At 40.4% G+C, this 18,371-nt stretch overlaps 1 protein-coding gene across 1 annotated transcript in view; it reads right to left on the bottom strand.

Moving 5' to 3' along the window:
- SRPK2 (SRSF protein kinase 2) overlaps positions 1–18,344 on the bottom strand; it is an 85,581-nt gene extending 67,237 nt beyond the window's left edge. The window contains 1 exon segment of the mRNA XM_031059048.1: positions 18,145–18,344. Coding sequence (XP_030914908.1) covers positions 18,145–18,182 — 38 coding nt within the window. The 5' untranslated portion in view covers positions 18,183–18,344.
- Positions 18,345–18,371: the final 27 nt, after the last annotated feature.

Raw genomic sequence — 18,371 nt, 5'->3', positions numbered from 1 at the left:
ACCTTGTCAAAAGCTCAGTGACTTGGACATATTTTTCTTCTATCTCCATAAAGAGCTATCAACAAGGCTGTCCTGTCTCCTGGGGTTACTAAAATTTAGATCAAATGTCCTTTCATACTAGCATGATCTAGCTATGCACTGTTCTAACTTTTAAGTTAAACACCTTTCCTGCAACAAAAACATAACATTTTGGACACCGTGAACTTGAAACCATTATTATGGTCTGTGACAGCTACTTTCATGTTTCAAATGAGTCTTTGACAGCTTTTAGATCTCCAGTTTCTGGCTGACATACCCAACTCACTGAAATGGGCAAAAACACATAAGGTAATTCTCTATGGTATTTTGGTGGGGTTTTCTCTTACATCTCTCAAATTTTTTTCTTCAAAGTGTTATTGTTGAACTAAGGTTAAAATTCAGAAAAAATTTCATTCCAAGACTGGTCTAAAAAAGCTATTATATTGATTACAGATCAGATAACATTTTCTCATTCCACAAATAACTATTTGTTGCCATGCATGATACATTCAGGAGGATGTTACACTGAACACATCATTCTAACAGAACTGCCAATGCCTTGCTTTGGCAATATTCTCCTTTTTAGAAATACAGAGGTGATGCATCACATGTGCTGGACATGTAATCTTTGTAGGTCAAAATGTCACATATTTCTTTTGTAAATATCAATGACTACATTGTCAAAACTTTATCAAACAGAAACAGATTGCCTTAAAAGTCTAACAGTTCCACTGCTGCCAGTAAGAACTGCTGAGACAAGAAATCAAACACCTTATACCACACAGATTGATTGTTGCTGTTGATCTGTGCATTAGAAGATGCTGGGTTAATTAATGCTGAAAAGAAACAGAAATGGAAACCATCAAAATGCAAGGACAGCAGCTGTCCTGGACACTTTTGGAGAGAAGTAATAAAAAGTCACCATCATGATGTTCCTATCAGACAACCAGGATCCAGAAGAAAAACCCCATGAAAGTCTCAACTTTCATCCCCCCAAATTGGAAGGAACTCTGTGACAAAGCTCTACAAGACCAAATGAGCCTGTTTTGTAGGTGAGTTCTTTTTCCACATCAACATTCAAGGAGTGGCTAACTTTGCAATTCCTGAGTGGGAACCATGTACCCAAGAATATTTCATAGGTTTTTTTACTGCTGCTTCATTTTAATGTACCTTAAACCCAAAATACCCACGCAGCATGTTAAGGTGAAGATCGCACTATCTAATAATTAAGATGAAAGAAATGTCTGCCTACGTAGCAGGTAGACATTGAAGGATTACTAAATAACTCAGAACTATGCATGAACTTTATTAGGCATTTGATTATTCAATATGCTGAAAGACATTCCATATTCTTACTTCATACAAACGAGCTTCTATCTAGATCATCATATTCTTTTATGCCTGAATTTCTGTTAAAACCTGAAATTTCAATTGCAACATTTTCTTTTAACTAATGCTATAATGCTTGCCAACTGTAGCTATAATGGCAAGGACTACAAGAAAAACATACACAGAATAATGGTGAAATGCTAAGGCTGGCTTAGAATAGTAACAAAAGAATCCTAGTGAAGTTCTAAAAACCTAAACAAGAATGTTATCCTCCCATACAGCATTCAGGCTCTGGCACTAACCTGATTTACCAGTGAACTAACTCAGCTCATGGTGGTGAAAACTTTTTGGGGCAAAGAGGACTTCAGGAAGGTTGGTGCTGGTGAGGAAAGCTGGACCACTCATTTGGGCTGCAAAACACTGAGGCTGCAGCGAGCCCTTCCCACAGAACGACACAGCGTAGGGATTAATCCCTTCTAGTTCAGTGGGAAGCATAAGGAATCTGGGTAAGCCTGTCATGTCACCAGCACCAAAATCCTGTTACAGGATTTGCCAAGCAGAAATCCTGCAACTAACTATCCACCTCAAAGACAGCTAGGACAGTGTAAGATATCACCAGCTCTCTAGGTACTTGTTTCTGTGCAAGAAATCAGCCTTCCTGTAGGAAAGCAAACAGAAGGGGGAACTAATACTATACCCACAATTCATTAATCATTAATCCCAGTACTAACAAGGAGGGCAGCAGCACTGCCACACTAACTAAGCAATCCTCCCATTCACAAGCATGGTTGGTCAGGGTGTGCACACACACAGTGAGCACCTGCCAAAAGCTACAGAACAACTGCTGTTTCCTGCTGTTACACCAAAAAATTCCAAGAAAGCACAAGCCTCATCAAAAGGTAAATCAAAGTATGTTAAACACAATAAAGAATTATCATAACCATGCCTTATTTCCTCACTGATCTATAACTGTACAACACAACATGGAGAAATAAAAATGACAGTAAAATGGTCACAAGAGTGATCAAAATGGCTTAGAAGTTAAAGCAGCATGAATACAACAACGTTTGAGAACCAAACATAGGCCTTGCGCTTTGACTGTCACAGGCTGGCATCATTTCAGCCACAGCACAATCACATCCTGAGGGACAGTAATGACTTTTGGTGCTCTGCTTAAAACCCTAAGGACTATCCAAATAAATAGTTATTGATGAGTCCTGGAGGGAGACAGATCAAGTTTTCCTCAGGCAAGGATGTTCTAATCATCAGCCTGCTAAAAGTAAGCTAGAAACAAGAGTACTAGATGGGGACAGATAGCTTCAATCAATGTGGGCATAAATTAATGCTGCTCATTGAAACCAGAGTTTTGCCCGCCTCGGTCAGTATCTGTTTCTTTAGCTAATGCTTTAATGTTTGCAAACTGCAAGTGTAACAACAGTGGAAACAAGATAAGGAGTCACCAAAACAATGCTGAGGTATTAGGGTTGACTTAAAAGAAGTGCAAGAGGAGAGCAGGTGGATTTTCAAATTTTGTTTGAAAAAAAGTAGGAGATACTAAACCAAGCTAAACACATAAAAATTTTAAATAGATATATTTTGCCTTTACACTTCAAAAAATTTCTCAAAACTGAAATACCATTCTTTCTTTAAAAAAACCAACTGAGGGAAAAAATCCTTCTCTTCAGACAATATACATATCATGTCTCTCCATACCTGCTTGGAAGAAACATATTTATGCGTCTTTCATACTAAGAATCCCAGTCTTTAAGAAAAATCAAATCTCTTGAAAAAAAAGTTCAAAATAGAAAAACTACAGTCATACGATTAAAGACATGCTAGCAATCTCCTGTGAATAAAACACTCCATGTTTATATTGTTAATGAACCTAATTACACTACAATACCACCATAATGTTAATTATGTTTATGGATTCCAGCTCAATAAGTGCCTGGATTGTCCTGAAATATGCAGATAAAACCACTTGCAGTTGACTAAAAAAAAAAAGAAACCTTGAGCAGTGCATAATATGACCTATGCCAAGCACAGTATATTCAAAAGATTTTGGAAAAATTAAACTAGTCATGTCAGCAACACTGGAACAATAATTAGTAATATCTAGACATATCTGCCAAATTTAACTGGAAGGAAGCTCATAAAACTAAGAAAACTATATTGCCAAATGAAATATTTATTGCAAAAGTATGATGAATCAAAGCATTTGACACTGTCCCACACAACATCCTTGTCTTTAAACTAGAGGGACATGAACTTGACAGATGGACCACTTGTGGATAAGGAACTGGCTGGATGGATGCACCCCAAGGGATGTGATCAACAGCTCAAGGTGCAAGAGGAGAGCAGTGAGGGCTGGGGTTTCTCAGGGCTCAGGGCTGGGGTTCCTCAGGGCTCAGGGCTGGGGTTCCTCAGGGATCAGGGCTGGGGTTTCTCAGGGCTCAGGGCTGGGGTTCCTCAGGGATCAGGGCTGGGGTTCCTCAGGGCTCAGGGCTGGGGTTCCTCAAGGATCAGGGTTAACACCTTGGTCAGTGACAGGGACTGAGACCACCCTCAGCACATTTGCCACCAACATCGAGCTGTGTGGTGCTGTCACACCCAGGGAAGGGATCCAGGGGGACCTTGACAGGCTTGAGAGGTGCGTCTGAGAGAACCTCATGGCTCAACACAGCTGAGAGCAAGGTGCTGCACCTGTGAAGCACAACCTCAAGGCAAACTGAAGCACAAATATGGCTGGGTGGAGAATGGATTGAACAGAAGGACTTGGGGGTGCTGGTGAACGAAAAGCCTGACACAAGTCAGCAATGTGTGCCTGCAGCTCAGAAAGGCTGTTGTGTCCTGGGCTGCACCCAAAGCGGCACAGCCAGCAAGTCAAGGTGCTTCTCCGCCCTACTCCATTACTCTACATCCACCTGGATGGATGCACTGTGTCCAGATCTGGGACCCCCACCTTAAGAAGGATATAGATCTGCTGGAAAGAGTCCAGAGTAGGCCACCAGGATGATCAGAGGGCTGGAAGAGCTCCTCTGCTAAGCAGACAGGCTGAGAGAGTTGTTGTTCAGCCTGGAGAAGAGAAGGCTCTGGCAACACCTTAGAGAACCTTCCAGTAGCTAAAGGGAGCTGAAAGAAAGCTGAAGAGGAAATTTTTATAAGGACACATTGTGACAGGACAATGAGGAATGGCTTCAAACTGGAAGAGGGGAGGTTTAGTGAGCATGCTAAAGCACTGGAACAGGTTTTCCAACCAGAAGATGTACCACAAACCTGGAAGTGTTCCAGGCCAGGTTGGATGGGGCTTTGAGCAACCTGGTCTCAAGTGGAAGGTGCCCTTGCCCATTTCGGAGAACTATATGGTCTTGAAGGTCCCTCCCATCTGAAAGAATTTTATGATTCCATGAAGCATTACTCTCCCTTACATTTCATTTTCCTCCTTTGTAAAATAAACTGTGCACTTCATGGCTCCTCGTAATTTGCATTCTGAAGTCAAATCAACACAGAAAATAAGCTGACTTACAAACTCTCAACTTTACACCTTCCTACCTAGTTAATGATTCAATCCCAACAAATCACCTCCATTGACATTTCGTTGGCATCACCCATACCGCTACAAAACAGCAATTAAAATCCTCCAATCTGGCACAAGGAAACCAATCTGTATTTCACCAGTTAAAACAGTTTCTACTACATTCCACAAAATACCTTTTTAATTAAAAGCAGACTTTTGCATTGCTATGGAATTATGGGATTGATACTAACAGCAGCAACAAACGTGCCAAAATATAATTAGAAAGAAACTTGAAAACTCCCAATCTTCTCTTATATTTTAAATTAGAAAACTGATTTTCAGCTCTGGAGGACTTGATTAAAAAAGCATTAAATTACTTGGGAACAAAAGATAAAATTAGATGTATCACTCTCATGGCTTCAGGACAAAAGGTCAACTATGCTCTTAACCAATTCCAACTGTAAAACAGTGTGTAAACAAATAGTAGCTTCCTGTAATGCCTCATATTTGCTGCACTTCACAGAATCATAGAATCACAGAATTGTTTGGGTTGGAAGGGAAGTTAATGCTCATCCAGTTCAACTCCCCTGCCATGAGTGAGGACACCTCTGACTGAGGGGGGATTGCTCCGTGCCCAGCCCAGCCTGGCCTTGAACACCTCCAAAGAAGAACCATGAGGAAGGTGAAGGGTCTGGAGGGGAAGCCATACAAGGAGAGGCTGAGGTCACTTGGTTTGGTCACTCTGAAGGAGACTGAAGGGAGAACTCACTGCAGTCTTCAACTTCCTCAAGAGGGAAGACAGAGGGGCAGGTACTGATCTCTTCACTCTTGTGACCACCAACAGGGCTAGAGGGAATGGCCAGAAGGTGTGTTGGGGGAAGTTTAAGCTGGCCATCAGGAAAAGATTCTTCATCCAGAGGGTGGTTGGGCACTGGAACAGGCTCCCCAGGGCAGTGGTCACAGCACCAGCCTGACAGAGTTCAAGAAGTGTTTGGACAGTGTTCTCAGGCACATGGGGTGACTCTTGGTGTGTCCTGTGCAGGACCAGGAGTTGGACTCAATGATCCTGATGGGTCCCTTCCACCTCAGCATTTTCTAAGATTCTATGATAATACATTCCTCCTCCAATCAATTAAACTATTCACAAGAATCCATTTACAGATTGCAGTATGCACAATACAAATCACCAAGGTTTACACTTTAATAAAAATAGCTGTAGCCCACTAATTATTATAATGTGCCTATCCTAACAAAAACACAATGCTACATATTTTACAAGTAAAGTGCTCCAGTATCTAAAGCATCTCTAAGCATGGAAAGGAAGGTTATCAGGAGGAAACAATATGGATTCAACAAGAGGAAATCACGTGTGACCAATGTGACACCCTCCTACAGCGACATGTCTGACTTGGGATGGTAACTCAACAAAAGGAGAGACAAGAAGAATGAAGGCTGGAGTGGGAGCTAAAAGGAAAGCTCTATGATAAATCTCCCACTGCAATTCAATCTCAGATTACTTTCTGCAGGCAACACTGCGCACATGAACTACTAGTTGTGAACAAAACAACAAGGTCTTAGAAGTGGTTTAGAGAACCAAGAAGTTGTTAGTCTCAGAAGCTTTCAGGAGTTAAGGAAGATAGGTTTTTTTCAGCTGACTCCAACAGGTTTAGACCAATGGAGCAGGGTGAAGAAAAACCACATGAAAACCTAGTGAAGCTTTCTAGAGAAGAAAAGCAACATTTAGAAAGGGGAATAAAAGCTACAACCAAAACCCAGGATAGTCTTAATCTAAACACTCTTGCCATAGAGAAATCCAATGGAAACCTGGCAGAAGCCCTGAAAGACAGATCTTAAAGCAGCTCACACCTGTCCATGGGAAAGATCTGACAAGAACTATTTGCAGTAAAGGGCAAGAGTCCTTAGATACCATACAGAATGAGCTGGAAACAAACTGCACTGTCCAAAACGTTAATAAAAGTAGTGTAGTATACATAAAAATTATTATTTTTAAGTTGTATTTTAGGTATAGCATGTTTATCCTCCAAATTTTACGTCTGTGATTGAGCTACTCTCTAAGCATTCAGTATTTGGCTGCAGTCAAGGCTGAGACTTAGGCTGAATACCCTCCTTTCAGTCTCAGTAAAAAACGAACATCAGGTCTTTTACGCAACAGCTGAAAAAGCAGGGGGAAAAAAACAGCAAAAAAATGCTGTGCCCATGATTCCAGGAGAGAGTTGCATGGGGTTTTTCGGGTGTTGTTTTTTGAATTTTAAGGGGTTTTTTTTAGTACAGTACTTGCTAGACAGGCAGACTTGAAAACATCAGCAAAATAGCTGCTTGTTGCACTTTGTTTCTACTCTGCTCAAGCAAATGAGCTCTGTTTACATGTTTTGTGTAAATAAACAGCACTGCACATATACACACAAACACAACCTTCAAATCATATATTTCTCTTCCTGAGAAGAACAACTGGGCAAAGTCTCAAGTATTAGCTATCTCCTGGGCTCTGAGAGTAGAAGTAATACATGCCAGGTTTTCTGAATACTGATGTCAGGTAGCCAGATATTGACTAACACACATTGTGGCTCTGTGTCTTTTGCCTGCTCAGCTACCTTGCAGAGGAACTGAGCAGTATCTCGACGTCTGCAGCTCAGATTAACAACTGGCCTTCCAGTCTACCTCAGACACCTACTTTGTTTAGAATGAGAGTAATATGATTCTTTTTGCCTTTTTTAAAGTGGTACTTTTTGACTACTATCACCAGACATCTCTTTTCTGGACCAGACCACAGAGAAGTAGGATGTGTGACAGTTTATGGTTCAGAGGTGTTTACTATTATTATGCATCCCTGTGTTACCTCAAAGGGATTTTGTGACAAGCACAGATACCAGTTCAGCAGAGTAAGGAGCACTGCTTGGTTTTGGTCATGCCTGAGCTTTGCCTTCATTAGATGTACGAGCCTGACACATCCAGCAGCGTACATCTGAAGCACAGAGAATGCATCTAACACATGGTAAGAATATACATCACTCCTTTCCAGAAACATCGGTCTAAAAATTAAATAGGAGTTACACAGTAGACAAAACTCTGTAATATCAAACTTCCAGGAGACTGAGAAGTAGTAGCAAAGCATTGGTACATTTCACATCCTCAGCTAATTTCAATCTCTTGGATGCCCATATCAGATGGTAATAGGCCGCTGGGAGACCAGTGTCAGGTTATCTGATTGAACAGAAGCAGATCCAGCAAACATCAGAAGCAGAACAACAGGTCAACCCTAACATCCTCAAGAGCAAAAATGGAGCATGCGAATCAGCTACTCCCACAACTATCAATTAGACCATATTCCCCCAGTGTGAAACCTACCAAGATGAGTCAAAACCCTTCCAAAAAAACACCCTGAAAACTAAAGGTTATTGCCTTAAGGGGTATGGGACTTATAATGGGATGCAGGGAGAAAGAACATTTTGTGATTGTGTAAAACTAACCACAGTACTGTGAGAATAAGCAAGATGCTAGGAAATGTTCAGGGGAAGGTATTAGGCGTGAAGGAAGACTGGTATAAAAGTGGCTGAGGGAGAAATAAGTAAGAGAAAATCACAGGGAAAAAGGATAAATGGGGCAGGTCCAGTACAAATAAGCATCTGGTCCATGCACTTGTCTGACTAAGCCCTGTCCTTGATCATGACAGTCACTAAAACCCTATACCTGTCTTCTTTGTGGATGCACTTTCTATTTTGAGTGTGTATGTGTGAACTCAAGCCAATTTCAAGTCAGACTGGCCAGCAAGTAAATAAGGTCCAAGTGCCAACAACTCAAGTGAGAATATGAATCTTGAGGGCTCTCATGCATTTAGGGGCTAGAAACTACTTAGAGCATTTAAAATGGGCTGGGAGAGCACACAGAGCTTTGCGGGTGAGTTTCTGTGAAAATTCCACCAGTGGACTTCCACTGTGAGGAGCTGGAAAGGAGGAAAAGGACAAGGCTGTCCACGCAGTTCTTGCCTCAATGCTCTGTGTGTGTGTTTATGTGGGTGCCAATAAAAGCCCTGGTTTGAGTTTCTGCTGCCCTGCACAGCCAGCTGTGGATGCATTTCTGCACATGACCGTGTGCATGCACACACACCTCTGGGGAGCCCATGCTCCTCACTGCCTGGCCCTGGGGACACAGCACTCACCCATTCAGCTACAACAGGAGATATTGCCCCTGGGACACAGCAGTCCTGCACTCACCCATTCAGCTACAACAGGAGATATTGCCCCTGGGACACAGCAGTCCTGCACTCACCCATTCAGCTACAACAGGAGATATTGCCCCTGGGACACAGCAGTCCTGCACTCACCCATTCAGCTACAACAGGAGATATTGCCCCTGGGACACAGCAGTCCTGCACTCACCTATTCAGCTACAACAGGAGATATTGCCCCTGGGACACAGCAGTCCTGCACTCACCTATTCAGCTACAGGAGATATTGCCAGTGGGACATAGAGCCATCCATGTTTGGCTACCTCTAACAACTGGCATGGCTAGAAGGACACATACCTTTAGCAAGTTTCTTAGCAAAGCTATCAGTAACACTTTGAAGGTGAAGTGTCTAAATCTACCTTAGGTTTGAGTTTGGGGTAGTCTTTAAGATTTTTAGTTGCAGACTGTTTAAGCTGTCCTGGCATCTGTTGGAACACACCTCATGCAGTTTTGCTAAGGCATTTTTTAAAGCACTAAATATTTAAATGATAGTAAAAAAATGCACTGGCATTCTCGGACACTGTCCTGCTTCAACTGGATGACTTCTGATTCTTTTAATAGCCCTTGAAATTCCTATGTGCTAAACACATTTGAAAAGAATCTTGACCAGTTCTTTCCTGTATGTTTTCTTTCCAAGCCAGGATTCATTTAACAGAAAAAGAAACATAAGTAAAGCAGACATACAGGTGAAACAATGTGCATAGAAATTAAACTACAGAAATATATTCAATAAGATTGCCTGTGAAGAGATTTTCATAAAGAACAACACCACTTTTAAATATTAATGGTCTACACAAAAAAATCCCATTTATTCACTGGCAGCATACTGCAGTTGGGGTGCCCAAGGTATAGGGTCTAAGCTAATTCATTGTGTCAGTAATCCACTCACAAATATCAAGAGTTCTTGAGAGAAAGAGGAGGAGTTTCTTCCTTCACCAATAATGTCTCTGTAAGTTCATTCTTTTACTTTAGCTGTGGAACATAAGCATTCTGAGGATGGCTGTATCTCTCTTTATTTGGCTTTCTAGACTAATACTCTGAAACATTAATTACCTGGAAAGGAGCCGAGTGAGATTTCTAAGTCCATGAAGACTGTCTGTACTCTTATTTACAACAGAATGAAAGGTTTTAATTGATAAAAATGTGCTTCAGAATCACTATGGTTGATGATCTTTTTCATACCTTAGGGAAGTCTTGGTCCAAAGCTGTATTAGTCTTCTTGGAAGTTGGCACTTGTCATAGCTAAGGCACCAAGCAGCAGTGGAAATTCCTGATTCTTGTCACATATGCAACAGGAGCTGTCAGAAAGGCTTTACACTGTCACACTGGGGATGACAAAGCACCACTCAGAGGAAACCACCACACGTGGTCTCCTAAGGGTAAGGTAATCCTTTTATAGAAAGATTCATAAAGAGCAGAGCTAACGCCAAACATCTTCCATTCTAGTTCATGGCATGAAATAAACAGAGGTGGATAGTGTGTGGTATGTGGGCACAGCAGGAACTGAATGCTTCTGTGGACAGTGGCTGCAGCAGCTGAAGACAACAATGAGAATCTGTAGGTCCTGATGCTGGATAGAGAATAACAGAAGAGCTGTCCACTGAAACCCACAGAAATGTCAAACCACCTTTCCATCTCCACCAAAAAAAAAAAAAAAAAAAAAAAAAAACCAACCACCTGCTGGGTATTTTCTGACACAGCAGTTGCAAGAGAAAATAATGCTGTCTCTTTATAGCAGTATTAATGACAAAAATAATACTCCCAGTTTCTGCCAGAACTAGTAAAAGTTAAGCTTTCACAATGCAGGACAGAAATGTAGTTTAAGGAGTTTCTGCTGCAATTATATGACCTTCTTTGCCCCAGAAAAGACACAAACTGCCACCATACATAGCAGTACTGAGCAACAGAAGCAAGGATGAGCCCTTGCCTTCTTAGAAAGGATGAGACCATCCCACTAGGTTTGGGGCACAGGAAGTTGCTTCAGAAAAACAAAGCACTGAATTCTTAAAAGGTTTCATGTTACTCCAAATAAGAAGTAGGTTCAAGAAATTCTCCTTTCCATGGAATTAGACTGTGCCAAGTTTGGGGAAAACAAGTCTGGAAGATTAACCAGCCCAACTACAATATAAACATTTCACAACTCTCAAGAGAAGAAAATACCAATTTATGGTATTTACTAGCAGATATCAAGACAAAATTAGGACACTTTAAATAACCTCTCTGTATTAATAAAAGTGCCTTCATTAAACACAATGGTCAAAACTTCATACAAATAGAACATCTACATGAGATGTGGTTCTGGTTTTGAACATTGTCCAGCCAGGAAAAAGAAGCAATCACCCAGCCTGACTAACCTAAAGCTATAACCAGACAAGGAAAGCTCTGTGGATATATTTGGTGAAGAACATAGGCAGAGCTTGGAGCTGCACATACTTCTTTGGTAATTGAAGCTTTAAAGACTAAAAAGAGAGAAAGAGAATGAAGCAGAAAAAAAGGAAATCACAGCTCACTACCCATCTAGTCACAAATATCAGCATGAGTTTGGCAGGCATTCTAGCTGAGATAAATTTCATCTGTTTTTAAGGTAACAGTGACTGTTTAGATTTTGTCAGAGATCACTCAAGACTAAAGGTGAGTTTTAAAGAAAATACAGAAGCACCTAAGGCAGATACTGGCTCAGGAGTATAAAATTCCTGAAGAAAGAACTAGTAAAAGACCTTCTGGTCACAACACCCTTTGGACAGAAAAGGTATTTTTCAGTCCACTGGAAAGTTTAGATATCCTCCAAACTGTACAGTAGGATTCACATAAAGTCAAAAGCTGAGAGATGGCACAATTTCCTGATAATATGCTTATAACACAAAATATGCAACCAAATGGAATGCTTAAATCTGCATGCATCTGTTTAATATGTTCCTAGCATCCCTCAGTAACTACATCAATTCTGGATCAGTGAAAACACATGTATCACAACACAGTAAATTCACTGAATTACATAAATATCTAAACATTTTATTATTGATTTATAAGTATATAATATGAATATGCATACAATATGAAGACACAGAAAACCACAGATTAGTTCATCCTGTAATACACTACAGCAACAATAGAAATGCAAACTTTGGGCATAGGTACATATTGTTTTATGCAATCTATCAGGTAAGATTCCTTTACCATCCACCTAGGGGTTGGAGTGGACATTTTAGTGAAGGCATGACCAAGACAGTGATTAGGCAAAATGTTTCAGGTCATGAACAGACTAAATCTGTAATACAAAATGCTTTGCTTAAAATTAGCCATTACTTTTTTCCCAAACATTTTACTTAGGATAGAACTGGAATACCTTGGAAGGTATATTGTGCAAGTCATGGTTTTCCAATCTTTTACATACCTTTTGTTTTAGCCATTCAATAACTGTGTTCAAACCACCACTGGATTGCTTGAGTTAGTGTCCAGTGAATAGTTCTCGTATAGGAAAACCTCATACAACACCCCACAACTTTCCATCTCCCCCTTTCACAAAAATCTCTCATTTTAGTTCCAACAGGAACTGACAAAATCTGAGGTTTTAGTTTTCAGAAAGTATATTAGGAATCTCCCTGTAATAAATATCTCACAAATACCTGCATGTTGAAAAATTGCTAATTATTTTTAAAAAATAATTAAAGAAAAAAATAAGTAGCACAGACCATCTGAGTAGTAGGGATACTAATGATATATTTCACTTGTAATTTTTTTACCTATAGCAGAAATTCCAGACAGAATAAACCAAGCAGAAAATTTATTTACAGCAGAATTAAACTGAATCTATCCCTGGAAAGCAAAATACACTTAAAATTCTTAATCTTTTCATACTCATAGAGGCACTACCAGTTTAAAAAAAAAAAAAAGTACAGTGTCCCCTAAAAATATCACCTCAACATGCTCCACAAGTGGCTGCTTCTATATAAGCTATTTCCATTTTTTCCTACACAAGGACAATGGCATGTTGCAACATTCCTTGCCTCCACATCCCTTTCATATTTCACTTAAAAGCCTCACATGCTAAAACAAGTGAGACTGTGGAACCTTTAATATGAAAGCCACACAAAACATAGGATTTAGTTTGGTCCAGAATTGGTAATCTAAACTTAAGCACCTAGTCAAAGAGAGCTGTACAGGTAAACTGTCACCCAGAAGAGTTGGTGGTGGAATAAAGTGACTCCCTGGACAAACAGCTTAGGGCCCACACTCAGCTAGGATGATTTTATTTCTATTTCTGTTTCTATTTGAAACAGAAATCTATCTGATTTCTATTTCTAATACAACACATAGAATGAGCTTGTAATTTGGGGAAAAAAGGGGGGTGAAATATATATTGGTCACTGTTACCATATATTAAACAAATCAGAAAAGTTACAGCTGTATGACCACTAAAACTAGATTTGAACTGTCCTGAAATGGAAGATGTACAAAATTTCTTTTATCCTATGAAAAAGAACCAGTAGAAAAAAAGCAGAAAAAAGAGCTAAAGAAAATACAGTATTTTGAAAATGTGTTTAAAAGTTACTGGAACTGATTAAATAGTTGCATTATTCTGACAACTAGTTTTTTTCAGTGTAAGTTACATAAATAATGGAATCATTATCTTATAATGCCCTATTATCTAACAATTATTCCAAACCATTTATCTGACATACAGCAGTATCAGCTTACACATCATGTCGTTAGCTGATGGTTCTACTTTTAAACATTACTTCTATATTTATTACAAGCTACACTTGTACCTTAAAAGTAGTAGCATCCACAACTAAAGTAAAAAAAGAAATACACACACACAAAAACAGAATTTAAAAAACCACTGATGTTCTGAAACCTGAAGGAATCTTTCAACATCATAACTTGATTCACAATGCCTCCTCTAAAAACTAACATCAGGTCTGTCAGAAAAGGAAGCAGACAGTACTCAGCCTCCATATTTTTCCTTCCTTCTCGTTATTTCAGATTTCTTCCTCCTTTACTTTATCCCTGAATGCCTCCTTGGCATGACCTGATGAAGAAACTATGTAAAAGCAATGAGAAATACATTAATTTGCACTGCAAAGATCAATTACAAAGATAGAGGGGTATACATACCCCAAGGCTTAAAAAAACCCCAACAAAAAGCCAAACCAAAACCACCATTATTCCTTAAAACTTGCCTGTACCACCTGACATCAAACACTTCTACACAGATTAACACAAACTTGTCATTTGAAAGTATCTTCCCTTTACTGCTATTTATGAAACCCCCCCAAAATGATGAAAATTGAATTATATACATACCAGCTGCCTACTTTAAGACTGTTCATAAGTGGCTGCTATTAATTTTTTCAAAAAACATTGAAGCAGAAACTAATTTCAAAGAAACATGCATATGCAGCATTTGTAGAAAGAGGGAAAAAGAGCAGGTCAGACACTTCAGACTGATCAGCCTTGCTAATAACCATTATGAGAAAATGCTTCATTGTAAAACTACATTGCTGACACAGATTTAGAATCCAAAATCAGAGCTGAAGAAGTAACAAGTTCTTTGTCCTAAAATGTGAAAAAGAAAAGTACTACATACAGGAAGTCTGAAGTCTTAAGAGTATCAAGTCATCCAGGTGAAAGAATTAACTTTTCTCAAAAAGAAACAGAAACTTGCCAAGAGTTCCACAAAGCCCCTAAAAAGGTGGGGGGGAATCTGTGCAGCTGAAAGCTTTCCCTATACTGTAGCTGAGAAGAGTGCATAACTCATACACCAGAAATGAAAAGTATTTTCACCTTCCTGGAGGGCTCCTAAGACCATCCCTCCTCCATCTGGGTGCTGCTACCTGCTCCCTCAGGACATTTGCAAGACTTGGAGCAGTAACCTCATGCAGCCCCCAGGGAAGCACAAAGAACAAGGAGGTACGTCGTAGTTTAATTACTACTCATTAGATAAGGAAACCAGGTGAGTGTCACATCGTAAGCACACTGTAGCAAAGCATATCCATGGTCTCCTTCAGGCTCAGACATCTAAACAAATCAATTCAGCACCAGCAGCTGCAGTGGGTTACCTGATCCACCGCCCAGCCCACGTGCACGCTCACATCCCCAGTTACCTGGGTTACCTTATCAACAAGGAACCAGGACTTTGGCCCAGGGCAGCATTAACTACCTGGAAATTTAGGACATAGAGACTCTGCCTGATTGTGTCTGCTCAGGAAATATCCCATAGCATGTCAAAACACAGGTTTGCTAATCTCATAAAATGAAAAGGTATCTTAATCTCATCACCTCTCATCAATTCTGCAACTTCAGTTTTTCTAGGGAGAAGGTAAGTGGAAAGGAAGGATGAATCTATGAAAAGTGTCTCAGGTTTGTATTAATTTACTTTTCAAGGCTGCCAATGTCTTTAAACATCTCAGAGGTTCCTCAACAAAAAGGTTCAACTTTCTTGCTAATGTCTCCTAAAAGGTTCTTAAATTCATAACAAACAACTATCCTAAGAGAATGCTGCAGGATTTCTAAAATGCTGAGCCTCCATAACAGCCAAACAGTCCATTATATCCCAGCTTTCTTCTCATCAGTGAAATGTGACAGCACGTTGAACTTGCCAAATGAGCAGGAAAACCTGCAAACACTAAACTGTCTTGTAAAAACAAAGACCAGCCAAAGAAGGAGGCAAGTAATGGGCTTCTCCCTCATTCCTCCTGTATTCCCATTCCATCAGTCTCTGTAAATGCACAGAGCACCTCCTCTCCCCTCCCCTCTGGCTATGCAAGCGCTGTCTAGCAGCCTCTGCTAGCGTGGAAAACAAGAAACAAGCCATGGACTCTTTCAGCTCTTCCACACAGCATTCCCACACGGAGAACTCAAACTTCACAAGAAGTCCAACCACTAGGAGCAAGGATTAAAACCAGCAATAAATAAATACGCAAGAACTCATTCCCTTTTTGTGTTTTTCAAGAACATATATATTCTCATGTCTGTATGGCATAAATACACATTGCAATTCTTCTACAGAGCAGATTACGCCAGTTTAACAGTTCAGACACTCAATATTATAATTATTTCTTTTTTAAAAATCTTATATATTCATTTTCAAAGAGCCTTGAAAGGAACTGGCAGCTAATAGGATAGACAGCACTGTTTCATAACAGCTTGCAAAAAAATTCAGTCTATTTTTAGATGGGTGAAAAGAATGTGGTTATTTAAAAAAAAAACAAAAACCCTCCTATGAAATAAAGATGTTTTAATTTTTAACTGACCATGCAGCTGATATGTCAAACCCATCTCCAGGTGAACAGCACCACATATTTAAATCCTCAAAACAAATCTGTGTGCATATACAACAGCCACATTTTAATCTTTATTGCGTGATAACACATCATGCTGTTAAAAAAAATTTTACTTTTTAATGAATGTCATTCAAATGAACCTCAGACAAATACATCTTTTTCAAATTGTGTTAAGATCCTTTAAAAGGACCTCTTCATCTAGGACTACCATTAGTTCAACCATGAGCGTGTTCTGCTCAAAACCAGACTGATCAGATGTCCGGTGCTGCATAACACTCATTTTGATAAAATAATAAATATCTGTATTATATACCAAATTCCCACACAGCAATGCTAACGTAAGTCTTTCCAAAAACCAAGTTAACACCTGTTTCCTTCACAATTTTCACTCCATCATCCCCCCTGTTACCACCACCATTTTATGAGTCTTGTATTTAAAAATTTTAAACATAAGATTGGGATAAAGGTGAAAAAATAAACACTTGCATTGTCTCTTCTCATTCTTAATTTTCAACAAGTAAATACTAAAATTTCTCTCAAAGCTCTTCTTATATATCTCCATTTTGGAAAGGTGACTTAACATCCCATTCCCCCCCCACCATTTTCTGAATCTTTTATTGCTGGTATTTTGTTATAACCACAGCTGGGGAAAAGCAATGTATTTTGCTTCTACATATCATAAATATACTTATAAATCAAATTAAATTGCTCATTTTGGTTTTTCAAACCACCCATGCCACACAGCACTCGTTCATTTTGAAAGATGTCTTTTAGCCTGTTTCCTTTAAGATAGCATTCAGCGCCTTATCATGTCTCTCTAAGCTGAGCCATTCAATAAAATAAACTTCAGCTCATCATTTTAGCCTAACACAGTTTGAGAGCTTAAAATTAACAGTATTTTTTTGCCAACATCCAATATTAAAATGGTGAAATAGAACATTCAGGGGGTCTTTTGCATACAGCCAAAATGTTTATTGTAAATAATGGGGGGGAAATGGTAATATGTTTCTCTAGACTGAAGCAGTTTCAAAACCAAAAATGCCCTAAAATGCAGCTGCAAGCACAACAGAAGTGAGCAGGGCTGGTTTATTTAAAATCGACAAAATAATCACCAGGAGGCTATTCCACGTCAGAAGACTTAAGTGTACATTTAGTACCTTGAAGTATTTCCCTAAAAATGAAACAGCTACTTGAAATAGCACTAATCTGACTGACAGATAAAATAATTGCTTTAAAAACACTTCTGAGTCATTTTGTCCTTACCTGCAGGCATGAACCATTACTGCATGCAGCGACTGCTCCATTTCCTAGCACAGACTTGAACAGGGATCACATCTATCTTACAGAATGTGACTAATAGGGGGGATTTGCGATTCCTGAGCTACTTTCCAAAGGACACTCCCTTTTCCACATAACCGGGCACGAAACGCTCGGCCAAGTTCTATTTGCTACCGATGCTCAGGGGCAGGAGCGCGGGGTCTGCGCGGTGCCGCTCGCCTGACAGGCGCGGCGGAGCGCGGGGTCTGCACCAGCCAGCCCCGCCGGGATCCGCATGCTGCAGCCCGCCGGGCTCCGGGGCACGGCCGGCCACCCGCAACCGCGGCCAAAAGGCACAAAGCTGGACCGGGAGGGCAGGCTGGGTGGGCACGGTGCGAGATCCAGCATGCAGCACACGCGGACAATGCCAGCAGCCCCGCGGAGGCAGAGGGAGAAGCCCCGCGTTCACGCGGACGGGGATGCGGCCGTACCTTTCTGGAGAGGACGACTTCTCAGAGTTAACTGACATCAGCAGCTCAGTCTTCTGCTTGATTTCTGGAAAAATCAGAAAACGTTCACCACCGACACCGCCTGCCCTCGCCTTCCGGAGGTCTCGCTTCCCTGCGCCCTTTTGTCCGCCGGAGGCCCGGGACGCGGCGCTGTGCGAGGCCGCCCAGCCGCGCTCGGAGGGCCGGGCCCGCGCACATGACCGCGCACG

Source organism: Geospiza fortis, unplaced genomic scaffold, assembly GCF_000277835.1.
Source record: "Geospiza fortis unplaced genomic scaffold, GeoFor_1.0 scaffold424, whole genome shotgun sequence".
NCBI classification, from domain to species: Eukaryota; Metazoa; Chordata; class Aves; order Passeriformes; family Thraupidae; genus Geospiza; species Geospiza fortis.
The sequence above is the reverse complement of the archived record's forward strand: the minus strand, read 5'-3'. Positions and strand labels throughout refer to the sequence as shown.